General features: G+C 38.0%; 1 protein-coding gene across 1 annotated transcript in view; it reads left to right on the plus strand.

The window, feature by feature from the left end:
• Positions 1 to 12276, plus strand: part of LOC115890640 (cartilage oligomeric matrix protein-like) — a 69092-nt gene that overhangs the window by 52421 nt on the left and 4395 nt on the right. The window contains 2 exon segments of the mRNA XM_030910935.1: positions 73 to 248; positions 8160 to 8475. Of these exon segments, the coding sequence (XP_030766795.1) occupies positions 73 to 248; positions 8160 to 8475 (492 nt within the window).

Consider the following 12276-nt stretch of genomic DNA (forward strand, 5'->3'; position numbering starts at 1 on the left):
AACTTTGAAATTGGGACTAGTTTTTAGTGGCCGGTTTTTTTTGCCAGTGATTGTATTTTTACATATATTTAGGGATGGTGTAGGTGATGATAGAGATAACTGTGTTCACAAGGAAAACCCTGACCAGAGTGACATTGACAGGGATGGGGTTGGTGACGTTTGTGATGACGATATTGATGGAGATGGCATTGTTAATCACAGAGACAATTGTCCATTGGTATATAACCCGGATCAGTTGGACACGCAGCGTGAGTATATTATTTCTAAATATTTAATAAAACAAAGCAGTAATCGTTTGAAGATTTTCGAGATATCGATTTTTGAATTCAGAGTCGAACACCAACACAATTCCGCTTATATTTTTTTACCAAAAATTCCAGTGTTTCTAACTTGCACTTAAAAATGTTCAAGCTAGAGGGAAAATTACAACGACTTATTAAAAAATAAACAAATAAAGTATCACGAGGCGTAATTAAATTGTAAATCATAAAATTGTACAAAACGACAAATTCTCGGTTTATTTCATACATTTCGCAACGTGTTCTCTCTTTGTTCAGTACATTATAAACGCATTGTACTCTTCTTCTATACGGAAATTTCGACCCAAAATTAACCTTTACCAGTCCTTAGTTAGGCCAGTCATTTAAGACATCCCACATTGCAAACGGGACTGTATCTACTATTTTTTTATATATTGTTAAGACCCATGAGACTAAGTTATGCCCAATTTTGCAAACCTCAGAACCCTGTGGTACTCTCGTGATACTCAAAAAACCTCAAAATTTTGGTACTTATTTCAGTTTTTTTTTGACAAAACTGTATTAAGAAAGCATTTTTCAAATTTAATTGTTTTATACTTTTATAAAGTCAACTAAATTTTCTACAATTTAAGCCCAACCCGAACCCTCTAGGCCAATTCATTGTTCAAATACAGCCAAAGGTCGGCAATTTTTTTGAAAAACTAAAAATTTATGAGTACGGTCACATTCCAAAGCACGTATCGGCTAAACTAATGGCTCTAGGGAAAAGTTATGAGAAATAGAGTTGTAGAGAATTTATTCAGCTTTAATTTGATGTAAGAATGAGGCCGCTAGGCGTCGTATTTTGCTCAAAAACCAAAATATAGTAAAACATTGAAGTTTGGGGGGTCTCATGAAAACATATATTTTATTAAACATATTTAAAAATAAACAACACAAATATAATATGTATAAACTATAAAATATAATAAAAAAGCCCTACTTTACTTGGTCTTCTTATAAGGACTGGGCCCCATCCATTCCGAATCAGTCGGAGAGGGAGGAAGAGGAGGAGGAAGGACATTCTCTGACGATCGAGGTGGGTCCTCATATGTTAAATCGTTCAATTCCTCGTCCTCCTCATCCAATATGATGGGAGCAACGTTGTTGCAGCTTCGCCCTTGGCAAAAGAAACAGAGGAGAACTTCAGTCCTGCTTTTCTGCAAGTGCAGGAAGGATCCTGCACTTGCACTGCTGTTTGCTGCATAGGAGCAGCCTTTCTTGCATCTGCTTGCAACCATCTTAAGAAGGTTTTGAGGGGCTCTGCACGCATAGTTATTGGCATAAGACCCTGTTGACTGGTGGTCCATCTCCAGTCGAATGGATTTTTCTCGACCCCCCCCCGCTGTTCAGCGTGCCCTGATCCCCTCCATAGAGGTTCAACAAAATCTTCTCGCCAGCATTTCCTACTTCTTCCTGCGTCGAGTTTGGATCAAAGAAAATGGTGGCGACGTCTATCCAGAGTGGGGATTTTTTTTGTAGACATTCGCACCACTTCATTTTGCCTTGCCAGAAAAGAGCAGAAGTGGTGTCACACCCACTGCATGCAGAAACAAAACCATCTCTCCTGGAAGCTGCATTTTTCCGCTTAAAAAGAATTTGCCTCATATTGAGCGCACTCAGATCCACCTCTACCGCCTTTCTGGAAGTGGAGGTTTGTTTGTCCACAGCACAAGTCATTTAGGAGGGCCAGTAAATCAATATCCTCCCCCATGATAAAAACTTGTTCGTACGATGAGCTCTTGGAGAGGGCGGTTCTCACTATCTCAGCATCGGCGTATTCTGGTGATTGATATACCTCGATACCTTGTATCTGAAATTCGGTACACATCATGGTGATCAGTCGGTGTTTGTTTGCATAGGAGAGCACTTTTGCTTGAGGCACTTTGATGAGCACTTCATCAAACAAAATGTCACCACAGGAAAGAGAAGAAGATCGCCGCAGACGTTCAGCTGATTTAGTGTTTTTCATAGCCGCATCTTCTGGGTATCCATCAAAAACAACTGCAACATTTTTACCAAAGTAGTTTAAAACGTAGCTGACGTATCCAGCCACAATATCTCTGACGAATAATTTCGATGCCAGACTACCAAAACGCCTTGTTTCCTGGGATAATGTTTTTAGCGAGCATTGTAAATGCTGAAAATAGTATGAAGATTTAGTACCCTTGCGCATTCCTTCTTCGGTGAACAAGGACAACGGATATGGTGCTAGCTCATAAGCAAAATGCTGCTTCAATTGCTCATCGGATTGTTTGGTGATGCAGACCCTCTGGAATATGGTGAGAGGATCAACATTAACTTTTTTATCCAACACTTTCACAGAGGTGGTGACTGATGCCAAGGTCTTCACTTTTCGTTTTTCAGAAAAATACACCTAGCGGCCCTATTCTTACATCAAATTAAAGCTGAATAAATTCTCTACAACTTTATTCCTCATGACTTTCCTCTAAAGCCATTAGTTTAGGCGATACGATATTTTTAGTTTTTCAAAAAAATAGCCGATATTTGATTGGCTGTATTTCGACAAGGAATTAGCCTAGAGGATTCGGGTTAGGCTTAAATTATAGGAAATTTAGTTGACTTTATAAAAGTATAGAACAATTAAATTTGAAAAATGCTTTCTTAACATAGTTTTTTCAAAAAAACTGAAATAAGTACCAATTTTAACGTTTTTTGAGTATCACGGGAGTAGCACAGGGTTTTGAGGGTTGCAAAATTGGGCATAACTTAGTCTCATAGGTCCTAACAATATATTAAAAAATGGTAGATACAGTCCCGTTTGCAATGTTTGCAAAGTTTTTTAAATGTCTTAGATGACTGGCCTAAGTATGTATTTAAACCGTTCATAAAATAAGGCGACAGCGAACGGCAACATTGTTGGGTATGCGAGTTGAATAGTGGGACGTAGAAGCTAGTGAGATAACTTACGGGATAGATACGGGACAACACCGGTATCAGGTCTAAGGAGAGACCAAGTTAAAGAGGTGGAGAAAATGGAGACAGATCCTCCAGCCTCCACCTCTCGGATTCCTCAGCCGGAGGCAAGCTCCTCGACTGTGAAGAGCGGCACGGAGGGCCAAACTCCAACCGTGGAAGGGTGTGTACCCTCGGAGGAAGAACTGTTGTCAGAGGAAGATGGGAAATACCCTGTCCCCTCTACAACACGGGTATGATGGGTCATAGATTGTGCGATGACTCAAGGAAGGGGGCGCAATAGATCTTTAAGGTCGCAGCCCCCCCTCTTACGCATTCTACATTCTACATTCTAGTGAGATAACTTTAGGCCCATATTTATAGTCGCGTCTTGAATCTGGGTCTCAGAAAAGACCGACAAAATAGCAGATACTAAGATAACTATTTGAGTGTATGCGGGCGACGAAACGAGGTGCAATGCACACTGAACGATCGTCAGGCGTGGACGTGGCACAGACTTATGTCGCTTCTACGTCTCTTCTATGTAATTCAATGATCCAATGCACACAGAGGAGACGTGGCGCCAGAGAAATAGAAGGGATAGAGAATGAGCGTCAACATGCGCAGAAGGTCTAATCAAGTTGGGCGCCATATTCTAGGTCTCCGTGTCATTTTGTATATAGGTGGTAATCTATAAGTAATCAAATATCAATTTGCTGTTTTCAACCATACGGGCGGCAATTTAAATTTAGTGAAATTCTATCATTTATTATGGTTAGATAACATTAACACAGACATTAATATGATTTATTTAATTATCATCAGTTTCAAAACTGCGTACAATATTGGTATATAATACACTAAATATACGATTATTCTGACAAAAGACGCTAAGGACAGATGACCTTTTCTTAGTCGTTAAACACTCAAAATGCCATTAAATAAGTAGGTATTTTCAATTATTTCATGTTTACTTGTACGCGTTTCAATTTAAAATTTTTGCAAATTTGGTAAAAATTGTTCTAAACAACTTTTTGTTCAAGTTGTATATTCATAAAAAACATTTGGTTCATAATTATTTTTGATAATTACCTACCTTGTATTTTTAATATAAACCTAGAAAAAATATGTTTTTGTTTTATTTTTTTTATTCGTCCCTTCAAATTGTGTACAAAAACTGTTACATAACATGTCCTCTAACAAATATTTTCATAATACATAAACATCATTGATTTTATTAAGGGTATTATTAGTATTTATCCTGGTTTTTGTCGACAATAAAAACTCAATCTTGTAATAGAACATCAATTTTATATTTCGTAAAATTATTTTGATACAAATTCAATTTGTCAAAATTCAAGTCATTAATATATTGATAAACAACCCAAATTATTCCTAAATATTTTATTATAAAAAAAACTGTTACCGGTAAGTTTGTAAAACACATTATGGTTTGTCTTAATACTAGAAAAAATCATTTATTTTTTGCACAAAAGTAGCTTGTCGATCCTTATTTATCCATAACAAAATTCTGTATGTACAACATACATATACCTAATTTATTATTAAGAAAATTAGATTATATGATCTCAGAATTTTAAGAACATTTTTTTAAGATAGAATAGTTTCTTCTCAACTGTTAATACTTTGGCCTGTATTTTATCTATTTAGAAACATGGGATTGACAATCCCTTTACTAAAATACATACTGGAAGGTACTGATTAAGTTTCATTGCATCAAATACCTTTGCTATAAATCCTGGCTCACAATTTAAAGCCATTGCAAAATGCTTTTGAACTTCATCATAGATTTTACAAGAATAAAAGTGTAATATTGAAACAAAGTAAACATTGTAAGCTTCATGACTAATAGTCTCATTTTAACACTCTTTAAATATCATCTCGTTAACAATTATGAATATTATATGATTTTTTCAGTGATTTGTGGCACAAATACAAATTAATGGCATATATTAATTTGTCGCAACCAAACCATAACAGTTTTTTAAATAAGAAACTTCTGCCTACAGATTTAATTTTCTTATTGGCATAATACCCTTTCTTCCTATATAAATCTTGCCATTTTTCAGTCCAATGTTCCTTGTTTTTTACAGTTGTAGGAATACTAAAAATGTTGACTATAGAACTCGATACTATGTTTGAAAAAGCCTTCATACCTGTAACTGTGCATAAATCTAATTAACTGAATTCTTCTCCTTTTGGCACTCTGAACACTACTGCTGCTAATGTTAGATATTTCTAAATATTTTTAGCACAAAACTACAACTGCCTACAACAAACTTTACAATAAAAATGTTAAATTTTCGCTGTTCGATTGAAATACCAGTAAATACCCTATCTTATGTTTTCTTTTCCTCCAAATAATCTTCTTGTCAAGTAAGGACCAATCTTATTTGACATATTTCTGGTACACTTGAACTTGTGCTTTCATGGACACTATAAGAGTGCACTGTTTTACAGAAGCACGAACATTGATTCCAAGTATCTTCTTCCTCCACACGTTATAAAAACATCCTCTTTAAATGGCCACATCATACACTTATTTTTGATCATTACCAATTACAATCACGATTTTTACAAATCGCCTTTAGGAAAACTAAAAATAAACAGTTTTGGATCATCTGTAAACACGATTATGTTGTATAAACTTACACATGAAAACTAATCATTTTATCCAGCGTATTAGCTTTCTTAGAATGACTATGATAATATACAACAAGCCTTTTTGAATTAGTGTTTAGAATAATTAGATAATAATAAATTTTAACTAGATAACAACACAAACGAAAAAAAAACAAAACAAACAGATGTCAATTAAAGAGGGGAAGTGACAGCGAGACCGGGAAGATGTCTGCCATCTTGCCGTCGACAAAAATTTGGATGCGCACTCGTCGAAGCTCATTCTCCCACTTCCATATCTCTGCGTGGCGCTCACGGCCGCCATCCCGCCTCTGCCACGTCCGGTCCCCTTCCCATCGCTCGTGGCGTATAGGAACAGGCACGTCCGTTGAACGACACTTGAATTTATTCAGATTCGTGAGGAAGTTGAAGCATAACGTTGAATGTTCCACCCGTTTTCCCCTTCTTTAGCCACAGTGGATGAACCCAAAATTGTCTGTTTTTTTGTACATTAGCCAAGTACACCAAATCCAATATATCTTCATCAGAACTTGAAATATCCATGTTCTAACCTAGTCGGTAATTACAGTTGTAGCCAAAACTATGACTCTTTTGGAGTTGTAGCCAAAACTATGAACTTCACCTCTCCGTTCCTAACTGACCGAAATTTTTCGTCACTACCCTGCCCCTTCTGTGTGGATTGGCATACGTCACATCTCCGCCGCGTCCGTGTCCCGTCTTTGCCACGTCCCACACTGCTTCGAACATAGGGCTCTAGAGGACAAAAATGCAAAACTTCTCTTTTATTGTAGGCAATTTATTCAAACTAGGTTTATTTGACACAAATGATGAGTACTCTCATTGTACTAAATGATGATGTTCTTAGTCCCACGTTTATGAAAAAATAATTTATAAATAAAAAAATGTTGGAGCTGTGTTCCATCTAAGGAAATTATAATTTATAGTATGAAAACGGTGTAAGTATTAAATAAATCTCTGTGATAAAAAAGAATTGAAATAACATTAGAACATGATTCCTACAATATAAGCCTAATATAAGATAAAAATGTTTTTCTTTAATGAAAAAGAAAAACATTAATGATATATTTAATTAAAAAAAAAACTTAAGATACTATAAATTTACTTTAGGACAACAAAACGCATAGATCGTAACTACTCTGATTCAGAAGAATCACTGCAGACAGAATCTTCCAAATTTATAGTATCCAAATCACAGGTAGATGAAATATCCTCACATATAAGATATTTCTGTACATCATTTTCTAATATGTTACTTTTTCGCGTTGTTACTGTTCTTTTTGTTGGTATGAGGGGTTCGGATGTTAATAGTTACCTCTTTAATAGACCATATCCATATATTATTTTTTCCTTTTCTTGGGTATGAGGTTTTATAATAAATTGAAAGATGGAAACTTTTTTTATGCGACGTTTCGCTCCAACATAGTGGGCTTTCTCAGGCACAAGTGGTGTCTCATTTGACTAGAAGGTTCATCAATATCTAATAAAGAACACATTTTTTGAAATACAAATAATTTTGAGTTCTTGTGCTTATGATCAAGCCAAGTATTAACCAGATCGGCATTGCTTAACAATTTTACTCTATCTGAAAAGTATTATAAAATAAAGTTCGTCGCAAGCAGACGCAGGTGAACTATACAAAATTTAAAAGTGTATGAATATGACAATAAAAATATTCAATAAATACGATATGTTTTGATATGCCTTTTTGAAGTTTGAAAACGTAAAATTTTTATACCCATTTAAGAATCATTTTAAAATATAAATAAAAACTAAACAATCACGAACTTGTTTAGAAATAAAAATTTAAAGTACATACCTCGTTTAACAATATCCATAGTGGCTTTCAATTAAGTACATACCGTTTAACTCCATATACAGAACTACTATGAATGTTATTCTTTTCACTGATTTAAGATAATGATCGCAAAATTTATTTTTAGTGAAAATATTTGCTAACAAAAAACGCTGTTTATGAAAAATAATATACAGGATGGTTGAACATCGCTATAAGCCTTGTTTATATCTATAAGTATAAAATTACATATTCAGATATTAGTAAATTCCATGGGACGAAGCACTGTGCGTCCTCGCCCACGTCCTTTCAGTGTGAATTGCACCTAAGACTGTTAGTAAGCCTGTTATTTTCGTCGGCCTCTTGCATTTCGTGACTGGAGTCGCGGTTTGAGACTCGACTATAAATGCGGGCCTTATTTTTGAAAATGACGAACATTTATTCAATTCACGGAACACTTATTCTTTTAGGTGACGGTGTTGGTGACGCTTGCCGAAACAACACCGACGGCGATCCGTACCCCAACCGGTACGACAACTGCCCCAACAACTCCCTGATCTACAGAACCGACTTCAGCAAGTACCAAACAGTCGTACTCGATCCCGAGGGCGAGTCCCAAATCGATCCCCACTGGGACATATACAATAATGGCGCAGAGATTGTTCAAACGATGAACAGCGATCCTGGTCTGGCTGTAGGACACGATAAGTTGTTTGGTGTTGATTTTGAGGGCACGTTCTTTGTCGATACTGAGATCGATGATGATTATGTTGGATTTATTTTCAGGTAAGGACTATATTAGACCTACAATTGAAAAATATTTTTACAAGATTCAGAGTGGTCCCAAATAAATAAAAAATATTAAAGTTGTATTTTTTTTAAACGGAACACCCTATATATTATTACGTACATTTTTAGTTTCTACGGTTAAAATAAAGGTAAATTTGATTAACATTTACAGCGCTTTAAATAAAAATGCAGTAATAATTTTAATGCTTCATTTCTTTAGGCAAATTTAAGTTTTTAAAACCAAATATTATACCGAAGTTTAGGTTATGTATACCCTGTACACCACTTACAAATGTTTGTCAAGTACACGAGTCGTGAGAACGCGCCATAATAAACAAACTCAGATTTCTTAGTATTTGGAGCAATTATGAATCAACAAATCGATGGAATCAACGCAAATAGCCAGTTAATGTAATTCGAATACTGGAATCACATTAAATTGGTCCTCTTTTACAAATATTTAAATAGTTTTTATATTTTAAAGAAATAAGCGAACTATATCGTCAATATTAGTATCTGTAATCTTTGAAAATTTGTTATATTTTTAAAAATAATCTAAAATATCAATATTCAATGAGTATATATTGTTACGTTTTTCGTCGATTCCGTGTGGATAGAAAGTCACAATTTATTTAAACACTATTTATTTAACACTAATTAACAAAAACAATAACGATAAAAGACTTATAGAACTATTTACAAACGATTTATAACTAAGAATTTATTTTGAATTTTAGCGCGTCAACTGCACTGGTATATTTATAACTGCCCTCTCTAGGCCACTGCCGCCGGCTTTTATACCTACAGCAAAAGAAATCTAGAATAGTCCATATATCGTTAGGCGCATAGAGGCTCGCAACACTGCCCCCTTCTTAGGCACATGCTCGTCCCGAGATGTATACGGTGAATGAAGGTATTTGCAAAGCTGGCCCCTGGTACATTGCGAAGTCTGGTAGAAATAGCAGTCTACAGTTTTCTCTCCCGATCTCAGCTTTGGGTTGTAGCAACAAACGAGGATCTCGATTCCCGTAAATCTGAACAAGACTTCAATCATGTTCCGGATTGTACGCCAACTCAAACCATCGAGTCCACACGCCAGCTTCGGAATGGCTAATCGTGCAATGTTGTTGTTTAGCAGGGCTTCTCTCAGTTCAATCAGGGTCTTCCATAGATTGAGATAAGTCGGCTTACTCGGGGACCATTCCTTGGTGACCAGGTAGAAGATGTGCCTTGCTTGACCATGTGCATTGTCGGTTAGCCTCAAGACGCTTCCAACCTCTGGATCCTGTCGGCGTAGTTCTCCGACACGCCCAAACTTCTCATTGAACGTCGCAGCGATTCCTCTGGACATCCGCAAATCTCGAGCCACACAATGAGCGAGCGAATAATCAGGAGGCACGGAAAAGAGGTCTCGTTGATCTTCTTTGGTTACACCATAGCGAGCCTTCTCACTGCTGTTGTATCGGGCCATGAAATCGTCAAAGGACATCTCCGAATCAGGGGGATCAAAGCTGCAGGTTCTCACGGTCCCAGCACGATCTTCTATTTCGCCTTGGTAGGGGCTCAAACGGTTGAAATGGACTACCCTCGGTTTTCCTTTTGGCAATTTTCTGATACGGTATACGACGTCATTAATTCTATCCATGACTTCGTATGGCCCTTCCCACGAGGATTGTAGCTTCGGAGATAACCCACGACGTCTCTGCGGGTTATATAGCCACACCAACTTCCCTGGTTGGTATCCTCCATGCTCAGCTTGAATGTCGTAGTGTTCCTTCATTCGGTCACTAGCACTTTGAATATTTAGGCGGACTCTCTGATGAATGTCGTCCATCCTTTGACGTAGTGTGTGGACATAATCTTCTCCGGCGACTTCTTCTCCCGGTCGGCAACCAAATTTCAGATCACAGGGTAGGCGCACTTCCCGTCCCATAACGATGCTGGCTGGAGTTTGCCCTGTAGATTCTTGGACGGATGAACGGTAGGCCAACAGGAACAGGTGAAGAAATTTGTCCCAGTCTCTTTGGTGGTCAGAGACTACTTTGGCCAGATAACGGTTGATAGTTCTGTTCATGCGTTCAACCATCCCATCGGATTGTGGATGTAGAGCAGTCGTCCTGGTCTTGCGGATGTTCAGGACTTCACAGACGCCTTGGAACAGATTGGACTCAAAGTTTCTTCCCTGATCTGAATGAAGCTCCATGGGAACACCAAACCTGCAGATCCATTCTTTAACAAGGGCATCAGCAATCGTGGACGCTTCTTGATTTGGCAACGCGTAGGCCTCGACCCATTTGCTGAAGTAATCCATTACTACCACAATGTATTTGTTGCCATCGTTCGTCTCCGGGAAAGGACCAGCCACGTCGATCGCTATTCGTTCGAAGGGACTACCAACATTGTACTGGCGCATAGGGGCTTTACCACGCTTTTGTGGCCCATTAATGGCTGCGCAAATGTCACATTTCTTACACCAGGCCCTCACATCTTCTTTGCAGTTCACCCAGTAGAACCGTTCACGCAGCTTGCCAAGTGTCTTGGTAACACCAAGATGTCCACCGCTGGTTCCATTGTGAACTTCCGCCAAGATTTCCGGGACCCTCTTCTTTGGAATGACGATCTGCCTTCTCTCTTCTTGTCCCTCTGGTCTCTCAATCACACGGCGAAGTAATCCGTTATCTATACCAATGAATTCCACTGGGACCAGTACGACTTCACGTTCGGCGAATATCTGCAAACTTCCTCCCACGTTGGTCTCTGGTCCGCGTTTTTCCAGTTAATCACCAAGCCCAACTCTGGATCACTGATTTGGTCATTTGCAAGATCTTCGGTTTGCCAACTATCACCAACCACAGTCGTCCTTAAGACTTTCACTTCTTTCTCTTCTTTGTAACGATTTCCCATCTGTCCGCAATTCCAACAGCGAATCGGTCCCCCCTTCTTGCTCATATACTGATCCAGTACTTTCCGCACAATCCTTTCCACTTTGGAATCGTCGGAACTCTCCTCAACAGCCCGTACAAATCCTAGAGACCTAGAGCATTCTTTCGCGGCCTCAAATTCCAGGGCACGTGCTAGGGCATCTCCCAAATGCGTTGGATGAGCTAAAAGAAGTGTTTGCCTTGTCTCGTTGTCACGTAAACCATCAATAAAAGCCTGTACTGTTAAGCGCTCCATAACATTTTCGGGCATAGCAGGGTACGCAAGGCGAACGAGGCGGGCTACGTCGGCTTCAAACTCCTGCAGAGACTCATTTGACTTTTGAATGCGATTTTTTAGCTGGGAATGATAGACATGTTCCAAATGAGCTTGGCCGTACCTCATTTCTAAATGTCGTACCAATTGCTGATAATCTCCCTGTTCCGATGGTGACAGTGTCTGCAGGATATCAGTCGCATCTCCTCGCAGTGCGACAGTCAAAGCGGTAGCCTTTTCAGCGATTGTCCATCCGTTCGCTCTCGCAGCGGCCTCAAACTGGCAAAAATAATTGGCCCAAGCGGTTTTTCCGTCAAACTGTGGAGGCTTAATAACTGACTTTGAGATATACTTGTTTTCGACTAGTTTCGGCGCCTCCGATGTTTCTTGACATTTTGGTGAATTGGCCTTTTCTATTTCTTTCTTGTTTAAAATTTCGATTTTTTTTATTTACATCGTCCTCAATTTGTGTTATTTTGTCTTGTAGCTCCGTAGAATTCTCTATAATCTTTTCTTCTAATTCCCTGGAATTTTCTGTTATCTTTTCTTCTAAAATTAAGTATTTTATTATTAAAGCTGGCCTGTATGTCTTTAGAATTTTCT

Source organism: Sitophilus oryzae, unplaced genomic scaffold (assembly GCF_002938485.1).
Source record: "Sitophilus oryzae breed Bouriz unplaced genomic scaffold, Soryzae_2.0 scaffold_907_pilon_pilon, whole genome shotgun sequence".
Lineage (NCBI taxonomy): Eukaryota > Metazoa > Arthropoda > Insecta > Coleoptera > Curculionidae > Sitophilus > Sitophilus oryzae.